The 19,559-nt window shown below is 36.1% G+C and overlaps 4 protein-coding genes across 5 annotated transcripts; 1 reads left to right on the plus strand and 3 right to left on the minus strand.

The window, feature by feature from the left end:
* Positions 1–4,396: 4,396 nt before the first annotated feature.
* Positions 4,397–5,189, minus strand: LOC129749735 (uncharacterized). Its single transcript, XM_055744792.1, has 2 exons — positions 4,879–5,189; positions 4,397–4,787 (listed from the first exon to the last, which is right to left on the minus strand). The coding sequence occupies exons 1-2, from the start codon at positions 4,898–4,900 to the stop codon at positions 4,456–4,458; spliced, it is 354 nt and encodes a 117-aa protein (XP_055600767.1). The 5' UTR covers positions 4,901–5,189; the 3' UTR covers positions 4,397–4,455.
* Positions 5,190–6,716: 1,527 nt separating this feature from the next.
* Positions 6,717–7,812, minus strand: LOC129748141 (iron-sulfur cluster co-chaperone protein HscB). The gene is made up of 2 exons (XM_055742643.1): positions 7,553–7,812; positions 6,717–7,310 (listed from the first exon to the last, which is right to left on the minus strand). The coding sequence occupies exons 1-2, from the start codon at positions 7,721–7,723 to the stop codon at positions 6,810–6,812; spliced, it is 672 nt and encodes a 223-aa protein (XP_055598618.1). The 5' UTR covers positions 7,724–7,812; the 3' UTR covers positions 6,717–6,809.
* Positions 7,813–8,200: 388 nt separating this feature from the next.
* LOC129747713 (N-acetylglucosamine-6-sulfatase-like) lies at positions 8,201–11,422 on the plus strand. Of its 2 annotated transcripts, none has more exons than XM_055742041.1 (8): positions 8,201–8,345; positions 8,476–8,800; positions 8,859–8,918; positions 8,973–9,311; positions 9,578–9,749; positions 9,814–10,325; positions 10,467–10,583; positions 10,647–11,422. In XM_055742041.1, exons 2-8 carry the CDS (start codon positions 8,678–8,680, stop codon positions 10,698–10,700), a joined length of 1,377 nt encoding a protein of 458 aa, XP_055598016.1. In that variant the 5' UTR covers positions 8,201–8,345; positions 8,476–8,677; the 3' UTR covers positions 10,701–11,422. The 2 variants fall into 2 exon arrangements, with proteins under 2 accessions (XP_055598016.1, XP_055598015.1); XM_055742040.1 differs by having other exon boundaries at positions 10,669–11,422.
* Positions 11,026–14,510, minus strand: LOC129747714 (chromobox protein homolog 1-like). The gene is made up of 5 exons (XM_055742043.1): positions 14,325–14,510; positions 12,290–12,450; positions 12,098–12,224; positions 11,906–12,034; positions 11,026–11,834 (listed from the first exon to the last, which is right to left on the minus strand). The coding sequence occupies exons 2-5, from the start codon at positions 12,398–12,400 to the stop codon at positions 11,650–11,652; spliced, it is 552 nt and encodes a 183-aa protein (XP_055598018.1). The 5' UTR covers positions 12,401–12,450; positions 14,325–14,510; the 3' UTR covers positions 11,026–11,649.
* Positions 14,511–19,559: the final 5,049 nt, after the last annotated feature.

Raw genomic sequence — 19,559 nt, forward strand, 5'->3', positions numbered from 1 at the left:
CTTGCTAGAGAAGGCACAGTCTGGGCAAGTACTGCTTTACTCTGACATACGAGGAGAACACGCTACTCGGGAACGAGGAGTTGGTTTCCTATTAAGCCCGCAGGCCCATGCGGCCCTCGTAAGATGAGAATCGAAAAACAAAGGAATAATCGTAGCCAGATTCAGAACACGGGTTAGAAACCTCACAATGGTCCAGTGTTATGCGCCAACTGACGTTGCCGATTTGCCGAAAGAGCAGTTTTACAGTCAATTGAACACCGTGGCTCCGATAATCAGGACTTTGAGCGCATTCTGGGTTGCCATGGTCTAGGACAGATTAGCAAAAACGGAGAGCTATTTGTAGAATTTTGTGGCAACAACAACATGGTGATCGGTGGATCACTCTTCCCCCATCGATCAGCACATAAGGTCATTTGGGTATCCCGAGAAATCAAATTGATCACACCTGCATCAGCCGAAAATAGAGAAGGAGCCGTCTTGATGGCCGAAACAAACGAAGCGCAGTCATTTCATCTGACCATCACCCAAAGATCTCTAAGTATCAAGATAGTCGGGCTGTTGTTTTTTCGAACAAATCGTTGGCGTCACCTACACAATGTTTATGGTGCTGCCGCACTCAGATGGCGGCAATGATACACGATTTGTCTATGTATCGTGTGACCAACATCTTTTAAATAAGTGGTCGTGAATCTCGTTTTTAAGCTTTTTTTCCTCAGATTTAAGCTTTTTTTGCCTTGAGAGCATAGGAGACGAAAGCTTAAATCTGTCAAAGCGAGGGGAAAAAAGGGGAAATCTGAGAGATGTGCTCCATACGGTTTGAATAGCGTTGCCGCCGCCTGGCCGCACTACGAGATGGGATCCATGCTTTGCAGTTTGGATCACAATCATTGCAGCTTTGCATTCAAGCTTTGAGTGGAAGCACATCATCACACAAATACTTTGAAAATCAAGCGTGACTTCACTCACACAATGTTTATGTTTATATTGATTACAACAATGCAATTTGCATTGGTGCATGTGTGTGCGTGAAAAAAGTTCAAACTCGAGCTTGGATCTCAGCCCGTCAACGTTCATTTGGCGCTAGTGTTTTGTCGCCAGAATTCCGTGGAAGCCGATCGCGCCTGCCATCACCTCGTCTTTGGTGAGATACGACTGAGAGTCACGCGTTTTCAGCGGCGAGAGGAGAAAGTCGGGTGTCGATACGACGTCCGCCAGTTGGAAAGTCCAGAGGTGAAAAGGGCATACGTTGAACAGCTTGAATCCCAAGCCTCGGAGCTGCCGACAGACGGAACAGTCGTAGAAAAGTGGTGTAGAATCAAGAGTGCCTTTATCACGACGAGCCATGGTACTCTCGGTCAAATCTGAGGAAGAAGAAGTGAATGGATTGCACATGGGGTCCCTCTTTTGGTTTATCGAGGTATTGCATGACTAATTTTGATGCAACACTTTTGCGTGGCACCAGCATGGTGTCAATAGAATTTATGGTTTTCCAATGCCGAAAGACCTGCCCCCATTCAACACCTGATAACTTTTTTGTCTAAAAAGATACGAAGTTACGGTCTTGGATGAAGTTGTTCAGCGGAAAATTTCATTTAGAGAATTTATAAATTGGCACAAAAACTATAGGCTCCACAGAAGAATAAAAAATGATGTTGAATTTTTAGCACAAAATATTCAATTTTCCCATATATAAACCTAATCGTTCACAATCACTTAAAAATTCTGCAGAAAATCATGGATAAGTTTTGAACCAAAACGAAGCCCAGGGTTTGAGAAGTTCAAAAATGACCCTAAATCGACTCAGTCTAATGGTCAAGCTTCTTCTAAAATTCAATTTAATGGTTTTCTAACTGCAGAAATACAAACTCAGTCTTCTGTGGGACAAGGTTGCCCCCTTAGTATGTTTTCTTAAGCCTAGTCCACACTAGGCAACATGAACTGCGATTTTTGTTATGAGACGAACTTTGTTGTCTGTTGTTGTTGTTGGAAACCTGAGACGGTCTCAGTGTCTCCCAAAGAAAATGGGAGATGCTGAGACCGTCTCGAGAAGAACCATCTCCTAGTGTGGAGGCTTTATGCTTTATACATCGAGTCTCTAATACGGAAAATTGGTCAGAACATACTCGGGGTACCATCAAGTAGCCATTCACCGCCCAGTCACCATTTACCCAGGCGGCGGCAACGCTATTCAAACCGTATGGAGCACATCTCTCAGATTTCCCCTTTTTTCCCCTCGCTTTGACAGATTTAAGCTTTCGTCTCCTATGCTCTCAAGGCAAAAAAAGCTTAAATCTGAGGAAAAAAAGCTTAAAAACGAGATTCACGACCACTTATTTAAAAGATGTTGGTCACACGATACATAGACAAATCGTGTATCATTGCCGCCATCTGCATTTACCGCCCAAAATCACCCTTTTATGTGTATTTCGAAAAAAGAGGGATGTTTTTCCCAAAAATAAGACTTTATTCTGTGTTGGCATCATTTTTCGACCATTTTACTGAAAAAACATAACTTAATTATGCTAACGCTAGCCAGAAATAAAATATTTGGTTTTTCGTTTCCGGTCAAATTATTAAATCCGACGCCTGTTAGCGAACTGAGCAATCATGTGCTCCTGATGCAAAAAGGGTTTTTGGATCCTAAAAAGTACATATTTGATCAATCGACTTGAAACGATAGTTTTATTTTCGTTGAAAAGATTTGCGTTGGAAAATTTTCGATTTTTTCAATAGTTGTTGTTTTTTAGAGCGTCTAGTGTTGGGCGGTAATTGGTATGTAAAAAAAAGTGTTTGTTCCTAATGACCAGTCACGCACAATTTCTTTGTTTTTAACGCATATATTGTGTCAAATGTGTAAATTTTAAGTAGCATTTAGTTTGATTATGTTAGAAAATGATGTTTTATCGCTGAAAGTAGACGGTTACTTGAAGCTGTTTGCCTGGAATCATCATTTTGTTAGTCAACGCACTTTGTTAAATTTGTACAAAATTTACGGGAAAATAGAAGAAAAATAGAAGATATAAAAATGCTTGTAATTATCTTTAGAAAAACATGAGATATCAGTGTAGGCCGTAATTATTATAGGCGTATTGCTGACACAGATTTATCCTCCCAAGAATAAACATCTCGTCAAAATTAATTCAATAATTGGACAATTTTTTTGGAAAAATAAGTAGAGTAGAAAGGGAACATCTCTATTTAAATATAGATCGTGGTGGTTTAGGAATGGTAGATCCAGAAGAAAAATGTATATTTTCACTACAACCGTCTTCCATCATATGAGGCTCGCTGCATGTTGATCGACATTCAAACACTAAAGCGGGCCATAGACTACACAAATTGGCCTGTACAAATTCGATGATTCCGCGTCGATTGTTTGATCTATGCTCGTCCACACACTATACAAACATATTTCACGCGAACACAAATGATTGCTGGCGAAAACAGCAACAGCAACAAAAAAACCATCTCCACCCCGGCTGGGAGAATGTTTTGTACAAAATATTTCGATCCCGACCGATTTTACTCCAACCGTTTGGGCGCTCATTCAAGCAGTGCCATACACTATGCAAATCGTGCTCACAGCGGCAAAATTTCATCGAATTTCATCGCATTTGTACAAATGTTGTGTAGTCTGTGGCCCGCTTAAGAAAACGGTGAGAGTATGCAATGATTTCTTTTGTAAACGATACTGTTTCGCAGAGTTGATACAGCAGAACTAATAGTAGGTACTTTCCAAATTAAATGTTTATGTGCCAACAATACGATTTTGAAACCCCAGTATATTTGCCCTCAATCATCATCGCACAGAACACGCAAAAACTGGGCCAATGAACAGCATGATGAACTCTTATAATATCAATCAATACTTTGTAGTCATTTACTTTACAACATCTCGGCATAGATTTAAAGAGTATTTTAAGTCATTGAACCAAGAATTATTTTCATATTTTTGTACAGTTTTAAGCAAAACAAACAATATATGTGTCTACTAATGATTGACGAAATAAAACAAAAGCTCATTCAATATAATATTGGAAATTAAGATACAATGAAATGTATCAAATATCAACAGAATGATAGGAACGAACATCGATTGAGATCGTGTTCTGCAAGTAAAAAACTTATGTTATGTGTAAAAAGAATATTGCGAACCAAATTTAAACCTATTGCAAACTACCCAGAGCTTTGTACAAAAATAATACGAACTGGAAAAAAAGATATGAAAAAGCTTTGAACAAAACGTGAGTAATTTACAAATTCAAGTGTTTTTAGTCATTAGGCAAATAACAAAAAAATAAAAAGACAAGTTTCCTGACTGTGGGAACCGAGAAATAACATCCGTTTCTTTTAGAAGTATAATTTATAATAAACTTTATTTTACAAGTCAGACACCGGCTTACTGTGATAATGTCTAAACCATGAACACCACATCTCTCCTTTTGTTTGAAACAATTACAATATAAAGTTATCATATCTCTTTGGCTTTTTCCTAATTCGACTTCGCTTTTCTTTTGGTTCTTCAAATCCTTTGAATTCTTCGTCTGAACTAGCTGTTGCTCCATCTTGCAAACCCTCTCTCGTATCAACACCAGAAGTAGTATTCACTGGATCTTCTATTGGTTCTTCCAGATTGTGGTTAATAGATTCGGGTTGATCATTTTCAGGATCTGTCGAAATCCTATGCTGCGAGAGTGGTGGTCCTATGTAGGTAGAATTCATTCTATCTTCAAAACCATTTGCTTCATCGAATTCTCCTTCTTTTTTATCTTGATTATTTCCCGAGTCTGAATCATAAAATAAAAGAAAAATATTCAAGAAATGCTTTGAACAATGCAATTTAAATTTAACCATTAAAGAAAACCATTTTACTTTTACCTGTCGATTGATCTTTTACCATACCAACACCGGCAGGAATTTTCTTGAGATGTTTTACGTTTCTTTCATAAGTTTTCCCATCTGAAGCTTCAATAACTACTCTAGAACCATTTCGACTTTTGACTATGTATTTCGTTTTGTCAAAAGTAGTCGTTAATTTATTGGAATGAATTAAATTTTCTACAAGAACAGTATCGCCAACTTCAATATGAGAAACTTTAGCATGACGTTTGTAATTTTCCAACACCTTTCCTTTGTATTTCTGGACTAAATCATTATCACGATAATCCGTAGAAATAGGCACAGCTGTAGTGATATCATCGAGAGTAGGAATCTTCGACCTAATAGTTTTTCCGTACATTAGTTCAGTGGGAGTTTTCCCCGTGATTGAATGTGGAGTAGTGTAATACATGATAAGATAATCGTTCAAGTCACGCTCCAATCTCTTCCTAAACTGTGACTTATCTGAAGGCGTTTTAGTAGTGAACGATTTTGTCTCTCTACTAGACCATTTTCTTGTGGCCAATATGGCGTCGTATGATTCAACAAAATTCCTTTGGACACACAATATTCTTCGAACAATTGGCTGATAAATTGACGACCATTATCTAATGTTATTGTTCTCGGGTAGCCTAACCGAGTAAAAATTTTGTCCAATGAAGTAATTGTAATTGTGAAGTAATTCTTGTTAAAATTTCCACCTCCTTGTATCTGCTGTAATAATCAATGACCACTAAGAGATATTCACCTGTCGTGAATGGTCCCATAAAATCAATGGCTATATCTATCCATGGCATCGTAGGAAGTTGACGTCGACTCATTGGTTCTGGTCTACTTGGAAGTCCAATCAGTTGACACCCTTCACAACGTGAAACACATAGTTTTGCATCACGATCCATCGATGGCCACCATGCTCGATCTCTCAATCTTCTCTTCATAACTGACTCCCCTGGATGTCCTTCATGAGCCAACTGAAGCATTCTTTCTCGAAGGACCGTAGGAATAACTAGTTTATTTCCTCTTACCAAAATATCTCCCACCATGCCTAATTCATGTGAAAATGGTTGAAATGGTTTTGCAATTATATTATTCCAATTGCCGCTCCTTAAACATTCTTTCACTGTTGATAGTTCTTGATCATCTTTAGATGCATTTTCAATTTCATCAACATCGATTGCAACCGATTCTCTTATTGCCAACGCTATAAAATGATTATCTTTCTCAAAATCTTCACTTTCTTCGTATGGAACCAATCGTGACATAGAATCTGCAATATTTCCACTTCCTTTGCGGTATTTGACAGAATACTTGAAGGACTGCAAACGTAGAACCCATCTTTCTATTCTAGCACAAGGTGAAGAATTAGTAGAAAAAATCACTTCCAATGGTTTATGATCAGTTTCTAGTTCAAAAGTTCTTCCAATTAAATATGCAGAAAATTTTTCTACTGACCACACTAAAGCCAAAGCTTCCTTTTCAGTTTGACAATATCGCTTCTCCGTTACTGTTAAACTTTTGCTTGCAAACGCTATTATTCTAGGATTAGAATCGACATTCTCTTTAAATTGAACGAGCACCGCACCTAGGGCAACAGGGGATGCATCTGCAATAACTCTGGTTCTTAAAGTATTATCGAAAAATGAAAAAGTTTTAACATCCGTAATTTTATCCTTCAGAATCTCAAAGCATTTTCGATGATCTTCATCCCATCCTCGTCGCCAGATGTGGGAACCGAGAAATAACATCCGTTTCTTTTAGAAGTATAATTTATAATAAACTTTATTTTACAAGTCAGACACCGGCTTACTGTGATAATGTCTAAACCATGAACACCACACTGACTAATGTTACTTTTTTTATTCAAATTTTATTTAAACTTCTATTTGCTATCACGCAATAACGTATGTAATACATTGACTAGAGTAGAACTTTCACTTCATTTGCAATTCCAAAAGCTTGTCTTTTATTGTACGTTCAATATTCAGCAAATATTTCAAACGTACCAATGTAGTTTTAGCCTTTTCCATATCAGCCTTGGCAAATTCAACTCTTAGTGAATGGTATAACTGATCGATGTCACTGCGCAAAGATTGGACTATTATCGTTAAATCTTCAGCTCTAGTAGCATCTTCAACTTGTTCATTGCGCTCCATCATTTCCATCAAAAAGTCGGGATCTACCGAGGTGTTTTCTTCGGTTATTACGATGCCATCCTGCTGAAGGAGATATTTTCCACGTTCAAGTGGCGCATTCAGAGTTTTGTAAGCTTTGTTAACTAACGAGCTCCACGCCAATGAGTTTTCCTTTTCTTGCTCAGATTTTTGACTAAATTTATCCGGATGTAGCACGCTTTGTAAACGGCGGAAACTGGTTGTTAAACTAGTTGAATCTAGCTCGAACGTTTTCGGAATATCCAGCAGTGTAAAGTAATCCTAAAAAAACAGCAAATTAGTAATTACAATTTATGCTCACATTTTAATACTAATCGAGATAAGTTTAGAAATTTTTGAAATTTCACAAACCTTTGTGACATTTTTCAAAAGAAACAAAATGTGTGTACCTACTGAATATAAAATATTCAGTACACACATTTATTTCTTTTTCAAAAATAAATTTTATTAATTCAACATTCAACATAATATTATGATTTTCAACAATCAATGCGACTCTTCACCTGATTTTGAACGGCTAGAAGTGACCCACAAGAGGAACAGAAAAATTTGTCCTTTACTACAACCGAACGGCTGCAGCTCCAGCAGGATTTAGAACTAGAGCAGTAACTGCTCCGGGGTATGATTGAGCCCGTGAGAAGAAAACTTCTTATGAACAACGTTCGAGAAATCATAATTTCAAATGCACTATTTACTAAACAATTATTACACAATTTTATTCGAAACAGCGGGATATATGTTTACCAACAATCGCACATTTTAGAACGCTACAAATGATTAGTGATAACAGAATTCAACATTTGACATGTTTTTAAAAACTAACACGTTTAGAGAGAAACACACGAATTTCTTAAATTAACAAAATGTTCACCCGTTTGACTTATTTTCACTCACAATCCACGATATTTTGATAAAATTAAATTAAATGTAGCATTTTTTATCACCTCATAATTTTAATCAGTTAGTGGATTTCGATTTGAAAAGTCATTCAAAAGGTTCGAAAAATCTTTTAAAACATGAAAGTCTCAACTCGAACTTGCCATAATGAATTGAACAGGTCTATATCAATCATTACACCTTTATAGCAAAACCAAAGTATGCGCGTGTCGCGTGTATTTGTCCAGCCTGTCATATACAGAGCATGTGCGTATTTGAAAAGTTATCTGCCTAGAATATTCAAGATTCAACGCGGTTTTCGTAATCGAAAGATTGAAATAAATAAACCTTAAAAATGGTTCAAAAGCAAAACAGTCTTGTTGCTTTCTTCAAAAATGTTTACTATGACGAATACAAATGGTAAGGATAAGTGAAAATTATTGAGCCTTTCTATGTGATATGAAATGTGCACATGAAGATCGATCGATGATTGTTATTTTTCATCTTTATTTTGTTTTGTCAGCCTAATGATGTATGCGCTTTATTTCAGGTCCCTTGTCAAGAGTGCGGGTCTATTCGTTCTTGGAGTTCGTATAGCCAAGGAGTGCGTCGGCCTGGAGTTGATGCCATCGATTCCGCATTGATCATTAGTTTACGCTGTTGGTACTAAATAAAATAAATTCCCGATGCATATTCTAGTGGTTGAAATAAAATAAATTTATTATCTTTTGTTCCCGTAATACAAATAGAATATGGAATCTCTTATTAGAATATCACAACTATTGTTGATTTTAAAGTATTTCGGAGTAGCTTTACTTGCCCCTAATATAGTGTTGATAGTAACCGATGATCAGGATGTGGTGCTTAAAGGATTGGTTTGTAAAGAATAATACCGTAAATGATTGATTTTTTGATAGCTTTCTTCCACTACAGAACCCGATGAAGAAAACCCAACAATTAATCGCAAATGAAGGAGCTACATTTGTTAATGCTGTAAGCCATTTTTAATACTGAAATTCCTATATTCTACTTAATCTTCCATTTCAGTTTACGACCTCCCCAGTTTGTTGTCCTTCCCGAAGCGCCATTCTAACCGGACAATACGCACACAATACTAAAACGTATAACAACTCGAAAACTGGAGGATGTTACGGCACGCATTGGAAAAATAACTTGGAACCAAATGCCCTACCAGTACAACTGAAACTGCAAGGCTACAGCTCCTTCTACGGGGGCAAATATCTCAACGAATATTTCTCTACTGAAGTACCACCCGGTTGGGATCATTGGTTCGGATTGCACGGCAATTCCAGATACTATAACTACACCATCAACGACAATGGCAAGATTGTCACCTTTGCCGAGCAGTATCTGACGGATGTTTTGGTAAGTTTATTAATTAGCACATGGTCATTGAAATACCTATTTTTTTTAAATGCAGATAAAGAGAGTAAATTTTATCAAAATCATTGGATCATTAGATCATAGATATAGGGAAATTATTCTGTTTGTTTCATTAAAGCTGGTCAACCACCAGGTGTAGAGTCCAAAATTTCGATTTTCCTGCATTTATTATTTCGGAGATTTTCATCCGGTTGGATGATTCAACCTGTTTGATATTATTGCCTTTTAATATGTCATCATTTTTACAGTTGAATCGAACGTTGAATTTTATAAACAGTGTTAAACAAGGGCCATTTTTTGCCATGATAGCACCTCCAGCACCTCATGCTCCTTTCACGGCCGCCGAAAGGCACCAAGAACTATTTCCTGAGGTAAAAGCCTACAGAACGGAAAATTTCAACATAGCCAGCAGCCCTTTAAGTTTGTAATTTCCGTTTAATTGTCAATTAAGTATATTAACCTTTGAATCTTCAATAAATCACAGAAAAACATTGGATTCTAACGATGCCGCCTTCCCCGTTGCCGGCCGATATGTTAGATGACATCGATCTCATCTACCGAAAACGCTGGCAAACGCTTATGGCGGTTGATGATATGGTTGAAGCCATTGTACACGCGTTGGCCAAGATTAAACGTTTGAAAGATACATTCATTATCTACACTTCCGACAACGGATATCACATGGGTCAATTTTCGCAACCATATGATAAGCGCCAACCATACGAAACTGACATTCGAGTGCCATTCTTGGTACGCGGACCCACAATAGCCCCGAAAACTCTTGTCACATCACCGGTAGCTCTCATCGACATTGTGCCCACCATTTTGGAAATGGCTAATATGAAACCGCCAGCTCATCTCGATGGCGTATCCGTGTTGAATAAATTGTATCACAATGAAATTTCCGAGCGACAACTACTGATCGAGTATTGGGGAGAAGGGAACGCAGAATCGTACAATCCCGATTGTCCTTGGCAAAAGAAAGATAATCTAGCGGTAAGACTTTAATTAAGTTTTTATTTACCGATCATGTTAAGTCATACTCACAAAAACATATTAATATTTATATGGAAAAGTAATACTCGTGGTTGTGGTTGAGATCTGATGAATAAATTGAACGTAAATTTTTTTTAATAGCTTTGCACCACAGATGCTGCATGTCATTGTCAAGACTCGTGGAACAATACATACAGCTGCGTCCGACACATGGCCGTTGATTTAGACCTTAAGTATTGCCAGTTCAAAGACAATGAGGTAAAAATTACAAACCTGAACTAGAAGCTTTCAGTATAACGTTTATTGTAATCCTCAATGAAGCATCATTTGTACCTTTTTTCAGAACTTCATCGAAGCTTACGACCTCACGGCTGATATGAATGAGATCGATAATATAGCATACGACATGTTGCCTTCCGTCAGGGCCAAATATGATTTAGCCATCGTCAATCTCACGGAGTGTGTAGGGCCAACGTGTCACAAAATATATTAATCTTCATAGAGAGTACCCGAAGATATTTTTGCAGAAGTTTTTTTTTATAAATAATATTAACAATGTTTCTCTCCATTGTATTCTCTTAAGATGTGTAAATTTCAAAATAAAATTTAACCAACTTTATTTAAATAGAATCGTTAAATAGAAAACAAACTACATATCTAGGTTCATTTTTCTTTCTATCTATCAATAAAAATGGTTACATATTGTTTTGACTTTTATTGATTACTAATCTTTTAAATGTTACCTTACTACACATATTTCAGAATTATTCTTTTCAAAAAGGAATAAATGTTTTTCACCTTGTGACACGTTCTATTTATTCTTTATAAACATTATACACTTTTAAGCTGATCATCGTAAAGTATCAGTACTCTGCCTGTCTCCAATAACAATAATTTCATGCGATCAGAAAAACTTCGAAAGCATGAAAAAAGTTGAATTCACAGAGGCAGTGCCCTGAAGAGGAAAGTGAAAAAAGCTCTGAAAATTTCAACAGATGTTTTGTATTTAATCTAACAAAAATGAATTAACAGAATACTAACGGCTGTTTATTGTAACAGTTATTTTGATTAAACCGCGTTTTTTTGTGAAAAAAAAAGATATCATCTACTGAAAGTAACTAAAATCATGATGGATCAGTGAAAACGAATTAAATCGGGAGCAAAATTCAATTGTGTTCTGTTGGATTTTATGAAGCAGTCAATGCGTGTCAATAGTTTCACCTACAGCGAGAAGAACTAAGGATAAAACGGGAATACTTAAAATACATTCACATATCCGTATCCTTAAGAGTAGTTGTGTTATTTCGGCATTTGTCTCTCACGCTTATGCGTAATCGTCTTTGGAGTCATTCTTCTTCTCCGAAGTTTGCCATGTAAGACGGGATTCATAAAATTTGATAACAATCTGCGGGCACTTCACGTTGGCCTGCTTGGCGGGCACTAAATCCGCATTTGCTGCATCCTTCCATTTCATAAGGAACATGAGCTGTCCATTGTGATCAGTCGCACCTGTTCGATGAATAAAAAAAACAAGATTCAATCAAAACTTTCAATGGTGTTAAGAACATCTGGAACTGTACCTAGAATTTCTTCTGGTTCTAGGCCTCGATCAAATCCGATCTTCTTTTCCTCGCCGGTTGTTGACTTTCTCTTCGCTCCAGTTACTTTGCCTTCATCAGATTTGCGTCTTTTCTTAGCATCGTCCTTAGCTGTGGAAGTATGAACACAATTTTACACTATTTTCAAATTAACCAGCTTAACCAAAACCTTACCTTCTTTCTCTTTTTTCTTTCTTGAATCTTCAAATGCTTGAATCAGATCAGGACAGTCAACATTCTCTTCGGGTTCCCAGGAATTTTCTTCTGCGGAATATCCCTTCCATTTGAGATAATATTGAACCTGTCAAAATAGGTAGAATCATCAATCAAAATTTTAAGATCAATATACTTGTATAGAAACACAACCTTTCCGTTAACAACTCGTCGATCCAAAATCTTTTCGACGGAGAACTCTGCTGGTTCCTCAGAAGTGGGTTGGGTTGTGGGTTGATCGGGCTTCGTTGGTTTCTTGCTCATTTTGAAAGACTTCGACTGAGCCTCTTGGTTCCTAAATTCGTCAATAATTGCTGTGAATGTGATAACAATTTTTGTTCTAAATTAATAACTGTTTTTATACAAAAAAATCAAAAGATAAATGGTTTTTTTTAATGTTTATTGTATTTACGAAAAATCAAAATCCAGAAACTGTATTGGATAAATCGAGAAAAGCATCCCTTGAGCTAAAATAAAAATTCTAAAAGTGGAAAGATTGCGAACGATTCTTATGACCATTGTTTTGATTAAACAGTTCAAATGTTTACCTACATGTTTACTACCATCTCTTTTTCGATCTAGACAACCTTTTTTCAAGAAAAAAAGTAAACTAATAGATGGAGAATATGGTGTTTCAATGTTGTTGACCTTACTACACCGTTAAAATATAATAACACAGCTCTCTAAAATGTCTCATGTTTTTTATTATTTTTTGGTTTTTCTGTCAGTATTCAAAATATTCAGAGGCTGGACCGTCCTTGTGCAGGTATTTTTTTAAGATTGTTGTGTAAATAAATGAACTCTACCAGGCTGGGGTTTTCTTTTACTAAATGGAACTGTTCCAGTTTATTAGCTGTTACTGAAACAAATATTCGACAGTAGGAAACTTTCCTTTAGAATATGCTTTATAAGATTATTACACGAGATCTCAAAAGTTAAATAAAATTTCTTGACTTACTGAGTAAAAGATCAGGAAGAAAGCATAGCGATCTCGAAAAGAAGGTTTATGATTATTCTCCATCCCATATTATGTCCGGAGAGAAGTGGAATCAAATTGAGTGAACATAACAGGATAACAGTAACTTACATCGTATTTGTTTTCATCTGGTGACGAACCAGTTGTGCATTAACCGCTGTCATCTTCATATAAAAAAACGCTTTGACAGCACTTAGTACACAACTAGCCCTTCGTTTCATAAAGTAACAAATTTACAACAATTAATGTATGAAAAAAGTGAAAAATCGTATTTTATTTTAATTTTTTTTCTTGATGTACACACCATTTCCAACAGTTTAAAATGATTTTTAGGGGAAAATAAAAAATCATGAAATGAAGGGCTAGTGGGCCACCAGGATAAAAACAAATACGGCATTAGTCTGCGTGAAGTTGAAGTTTTGCGGTGGTTTATCCAGATTTCCGGCCAAGAGATTATATGGATAGTACGATTTATATTTACAAAATATTTTGAATTGCAATGAAAATTTAATTTTATTAATTAGTCGAAACTGCGGTATCCTTAACGTTACACGTAACTGTTGTACAAGGTTTAGTATAGAAAACGAGGAGGAGGAGAGAGGAGGAGATAGCAATTTGAAATGAAGGTATGGAAAAAGTTAAACATGCAATGAAAATATGAAAAACACGAAACCATGCCGCGCCCGAACAAAAAGAAACCGAGAGAAGACAGTGAACATTTATCTCAAAATGAAATGTTTTTTGTTGCAAAGAAGCATATTACCTACGCTATTCACGATTTTTTTTAATTTATTTATCGCAAACATATACATGAAATTAATACATTTGAGAATACATTTACAAAATAAAATCCTATAGGATAGGGTAACAATACGGATGTACGTGGAAATTTGAATGATGCTCAAAATGCAAAGCAAAATTAAGAACGTCCGGAAGCACCCTTATGGCGGTCTTTCCGATTTAACGTTCTAAGTATACCATTGAAAGAGTTCGAATGAAATCCATTACTATTAAATAGGCTCCCGCAATATCTGTAACAGCGAATGATGGCATGAAAAAATCATTAAAATTCGCATTTCAAAATGTCGCAAAACAAAATATTAAAAGACAGCTTCCATAAGATCAACCAAGATGTGAAGAAAAAAAATCCAAGCGCTTCCCCCCTCAAATGCGACTTACATTAGTTCGTCAATTTTACCTCAATTTACTTACCGGTTTGGAGCTACTTATGCCGCTATTGATTTCTAGAAAGAACTCCAATATCAACCCGTGCAGATTAAGACGATTTTCGTCAATTTTTCAGGAAAAATCGAAAATTTCTTGGACCAGAAATTTAAAGCACTATGAAAACGCGACTTTTTGTTCTTCACTTTGACGCTTTGACGGGCATCGGCGCGGCAACACAATCAGGTAGGTGTACACTGGTGAAAAACGGTGTAAATATGAAGCGGTGTGAAGGATTTACTTGGCCTTTTTATCCGAAACACGGAAAAGTTGAAAAAATCACTTATCATACGTTTTTTTCCCACCCCGGTCAGTTTTTTTTCGACTTTTCCCTTTTGCTACCACCTGTATCCGTGCCACTGCAAAAAATCCACATATTAGGGGTATGTGTCGGCCTATATAGATTTTTGCAATTTGTCTTCCAATTGAAAAATATGTGCCACACATATATTCTGGGAAATATTTCAACGCTATATGCGACACATGGACATGATAAAATTTCACACATAGATGTTACATGTTTGAAATATTCGTTTGAAAAACGCCTAAAAATAGGCAGCAGATTGTTGAATAATATTTTTTCTCTTATCTACTTTCCGGCGTTAAATTTTTTTTTTTTAATTTCTTTATTTGAAACGGCTCATACCTTTAGGCATTAAGGAGCCAAAGTCTTTTTTGTCTTTACAATGTTCTGGTTAACTTAACACTTTGATTTTGTAATTTTAAAGAAAAAGGAGGATAGAAAGGGAAACATGAAATTGAGAAGATTTATAGACGAAGATCAATAGCTTTGAGGAAAAGGTAAATTTCGAACATGTAGTCCAAATCTAACACAGCTAGTACATCTCTCACTGGAACGTTGGGTGGTTTACCTCGGGCCCGAAGGGAGTCTACTAAATTCGTTCTGGCGACAAGATGGACCTCACACGACCAAACAATATGCTCGATGTCGTGGAAACCTTGGCCACAACCACACGCAGAAAAAGAAAGGGGGTTGGTTTCTACAAAACGTTTTGTTATTTTATTTTGTATTTTAAAAGCAGATTATTGAATGGCTTTCACAAAAAATTTGATTACGGATAAAAGAGAAATTTTGTTATTTTTGCACACTCATTTTTTACTGTATGCAATTAAAATTTGGTTTATTTTGAAACCAATATTGGGTTTATTCGATAAACGTGTTGTTGATAAACGATAAGTCGAAAAAAGAAAAAAAAAAGTAATAAAATTTTTTAGCCTTTAGCAAATAAAGCACTCTCGTTTCGCGGCTCCAGCATTTTACTTTTCCCAGAAGGTGTGTAAGTCCCAGAAAAATTCATTTTTCCAGCCTATAAACTTTTAAAAGTAGTTTGATTGATTTGAAAATGCTTAAAATTGTTCCGGAACTGAAGGACAACATCTGTGGCATTGAGGATGGAAGTTTCAGCCTATCCGAACAAAAATTCATTGGGAAAAACCATCGGGATGGTTCAGGCGAGGAATTTACCCCAACAGCAGCATTCTCATCAGAAACCAAGCCAGCAAGGCTAGCAGCTTTCAAGGTAGGTGTTAAAGTTTCGAACTAGCCGGAAAACTGCTCAAACCCGGCTGGGGAAATAAAATTTTTGTGAGCATACTTATTTTATTTTTCAATTTTAGATGCAACGCCCCAAATTGTGACGTCATTCTTTCGGCAATAAATTAAATTCCACCATCATGTGTTGTGAACTTTTTCTTTAAGGTTTGGTGAATCTTGTTGAAAGAATTGTTTGAAAATAAAGAAAAAAAACTAATAAATGATTATTTTAATAGATCCGAAAATCCTTTAAATAAAAATTTGAAATTTGCATTTAAAATTTCAAAATAAATCTTTTCAGCACAAAGTTTAATTATTTTGAACACCTCAATGATTCATTTTTCCAACAAAAACAATTTTGTAATTCTCAACCAAATTTATTTTTATTGTTTTGACAGAAATTTCGATTCATTTTTAAAAAAGGTGTATTTTAGTTTCAATTAAACGATAAGTTTAAATCGAATCGATATTTTTTGTCAGTGTTATCAAAAATATATTTGTGCCTTTTCCCAACCAAAATTTTTATTATTTTCGGCCCAAATCTTATTATTTCTAAAATAATTTTTTCTGCGTGCACATAAGTTGCTACCAGCAAGATCAAAACGATAGAGTACCGCGTCTAAGGAATAATGATTGGACATGAGACGGGAAAATATACGAATAAAATCCCGACTCAGGTCCAACCTATTAAACCACCCAACAAACCATTAAGCACTGTTATAAGCCACTCAAGAACAGTGTAACAGCATTCCAGTGCCAATTGGCTGTTTAGAGTTTTTACAAATGCCAATTAGCCCCGTGACATTCAAAAGTCATATAAGCCCTATATAAGCTCAGTAAGAGAAATCTCTGGCCTTTAACCGGCTTGGATATGCCATTTCCAATAAAAATAAACAACGTTGGGTAGAACTGCAACCAAAAATCTTCAATTCGGTTGCCTACTTGCGGAGTGGAAGCTAATTTTACCGGAGTGAAAATCAATTGGATACCATAGGAACCATAGGATATCTCTCGAAAATATCGATCGCGTCTGCAGTTTCATGAAAACTAAGTGGAGGAATCGGCAGAAATTTTCAAGGACAAGGAGTACGAGCCATTGGATCTGCAGCCGGAAAATCCCTGCACCGTATTTTAGAACCTGTCTCCGAAGGGAACCACCTGATCGACCAGAGCAGAAGAAAAACAAGTGCGAGTATCGAGTTTCTTCAAAATGTAAATCTTCTGTGCTAGTGAGGATTTTTCATTTAATAAAAGTACCTAATGAAAGAAGTGACAAATTGAAACAAGTGGATATAAGTTGAACAAAAAACAGCAGTGGAAAAAACAGTTAAAATGATTTAAATAAATAAAAGATTTAGAAACCAAGTGTTTTATCATTCTTCTTCAATAAAAAAAAGTATCACAAAATATCCTTTTGTCGCTTTGTGTTTAATGATTGATTGTTTGGGGCATCGAAACTCTTAACTTAAATATGCCAAATTTTCATCACCTGACGCGTGGACGAGATGGCCAATCAAGCAAAGGCACTGATAAATGCTTAGTTGAGTACCTTCAAGAGTTCGATTCTTCAGTCATATTCAGATCTGCAAAAAAATCAACATCGTGGGAAAAGGGATGATAGAGAAGGGAATAAATTGCTGTGGAGGAGAAAGACAAAACATAAACAATATTTTTTTTCATGCAGTGGGTTGTGCTACCCAAGTAACCATAAGCACTAAAGCTTCGCATTTTTATAGCTTCACACCAGCATTCAAAGGCTAAATTACACTATATCAGCACATCAAGTGCAATTTTGCGTTACAACAGCCCTTCGAGTGCTATGCTGCATCATGTTAGAATTATACCACTCTTTTAAAATGCAACTTGCATTCTATCAGCTTTGCACAATGCTTTTGAAATGCAACATTGCTCTAAATCAGAATAACAAATGCTATATTTTCTAAGCATTAAATTGGCATCACACAAGCTTGCTTTAATGCTTTTAAGCACTGTGTAAGCACTACAGTGGCATTAGGCCAAAGCACATTAGCATTGATTGATGCTGAATCAATGCAAATTCAGGGCACCGGTTGCTAGAAATTTGATTCAAATAGGTCTTTTTTTTTTCAAAGATTTAACGCGGACCTGATAGGTTCACAGGCAGAGTCAATGTCAAATGTCAGAGCCACATATGTCATGAGTTCGATTCCAGGTCATTTTCAGCTGAAAAATAAAAAAAATATCATGTAGAAAATTCAATCCGAGAGATCTCCTCAATATGCATAAGCGAATATAAATATAATTACAAATTTAGTATCATGGCCGAAAAATGAACCGAACAAAAATCCAAAATAATTTTTTTTCGCATGGTCGAACCTCATTCGAACGCCATTTGCATTTTCCCAGCATTTTGCCCGCCAACCTTGTAGCATCGACCAATGCTATAACAGTGCTTTTATAGGGTTATACCAGTTTCTGCACTAATGTAGCAGTTAATTTCGCCAAACCTGGCTCACAGAGCTAAAATGATGCACAGAATCAAGCACTATAGCTGACGCTAGAGCAGAGTTGATGCTAGATTTTAGTGCTTATGGTTACTTGGGTAGTTGTACCCACTGAGAAAAAATATTTTGACAGATTTCCGTAAGCCGTATATCAGCCGATTTGCAGGCCAAAAGTGGCATTTAATCAACACTGAGGCGGTATACATAGCCATTAGGTTCTGTGAGGCATTATCTATATCCCACTATAATGCTAGCTCAGGGCCAAGTTTTACGGCTTAATGGTTACTTGGGCAGGTTTTAAGGCTAACCTTTGGGATAATCGAGTGGAGCCACCGACCCAACTCCGGCGTTAAAATTATGCAGTCATATTTCCTAAATACCATTTTTTTTTATTAATTATATTTATTTTTACAGATTTATTAAATTTTATCCTTATTTTTCTTGTTTAACGTCCTAAATGTTGTTCGAAATCTGTGGCCAATCGTCCGAGCCGTTTTTTTCACGCTCCTACTCAGCATCCTAGCCAGAAAATGGATTGTATTGATCTAGAAGCAGATGAAATAAATTTAACATTAATCAGCAACATAAAATGAATTCTCAACTCACCTTTCATTAACCTGCGTTTTGTTGTCTTTGAAGGGCCGATCGCTATTCGGGGATGGGAGAAGAGATAATATTCAACAACTCTGCAGTCCTTGCACTGAATGAAATCGGGCTATAAGGTTTATTAGGAATTTTAGTGTTTTTGCACTAAAGGAAAATCCAATACTTTTTACGAATATACGGTCGAAATAGGGGTGATTAATTTTATAGGAAATTTCAATGAATTTTAAAGTGCGCCAAGATGATAGATATTATAATTTACTATTAAAAGAAGTAAAATTAATAGTTCATAGATTCAATAAAATATTTCGTGCCTTATTCAATTTATTCTTAAATTAAAGTTTTTTTTTCACTGCAGCGTGAATAAAATACATCATTGAGATTCATTATAAATATTTTATTGTTAGTAGAAAAATCCCGTCTAAAAATACATTAATCTCTGGCCTCTGTATGTCAAAAATTTTCCGTTTAAATCAAATGGATCATTTGGCGGATTCGGTTCTTGGTTTCGGCCGTTGTTGAAGTATAAAGATTCCCCTCGCCAACTCGTAATCCGTTTTTTACGTCATCATCTGAAACATT

Source organism: Uranotaenia lowii, chromosome 2 (genome assembly GCF_029784155.1).
Source record: "Uranotaenia lowii strain MFRU-FL chromosome 2, ASM2978415v1, whole genome shotgun sequence".
Taxonomy (NCBI): domain Eukaryota; kingdom Metazoa; phylum Arthropoda; class Insecta; order Diptera; family Culicidae; genus Uranotaenia; species Uranotaenia lowii.

What these genes read in the sequence shown, in the direction of transcription:
- LOC129747713 (XM_055742040.1), top strand. Translation starts at nt 8,678, where the DNA reads ATGGAATCTCTTATTAGAATATCACAACTATTGTTGATTTTAAAGTAT. An exon ending in GAGCTACATTTGTTAATGCT is followed by an intron (nt 8,919 to 8,972) that starts GTAAGCCATTTT and finishes CTTCCATTTCAG; the next exon opens with TTTACGACCTCCCCAGTTTG. An exon ending in GCCAGTTCAAAGACAATGAG is followed by an intron (nt 10,584 to 10,668) that starts GTAAAAATTACA and finishes ACCTTTTTTCAG; the next exon opens with AACTTCATCGAAGCTTACGA.
- LOC129748141 (XM_055742643.1), bottom strand. Translation starts at nt 7,723, where the DNA reads ATGATTTCTCGAACGTTGTTCATAAGAAGTTTTCTTCTCACGGGCTCA. An exon ending in TTCTAGCCGTTCAAAATCAG is followed by an intron (nt 7,311 to 7,552) that starts GTGAAGAGTCGC and finishes CTGTTTTTTTAG; the next exon opens with GATTACTTTACACTGCTGGA.
- LOC129749735 (XM_055744792.1), bottom strand. Translation starts at nt 4,900, where the DNA reads ATGGTAAAAGATCAATCGACAG. An exon ending in GGTAAAAGATCAATCGACAG is followed by an intron (nt 4,788 to 4,878) that starts GTAAAAGTAAAA and finishes TTTATGATTCAG; the next exon opens with ACTCGGGAAATAATCAAGAT.
- LOC129747714 (XM_055742043.1), bottom strand. Translation starts at nt 12,400, where the DNA reads ATGAGCAAGAAACCAACGAAGCCCGATCAACCCACAACCCAACCCACT. An exon ending in GACGAGTTGTTAACGGAAAG is followed by an intron (nt 12,225 to 12,289) that starts GTTGTGTTTCTA and finishes CTATTTTGACAG; the next exon opens with GTTCAATATTATCTCAAATG. An exon ending in AGAACCAGAAGAAATTCTAG is followed by an intron (nt 11,835 to 11,905) that starts GTACAGTTCCAG and finishes TTCATCGAACAG; the next exon opens with GTGCGACTGATCACAATGGA.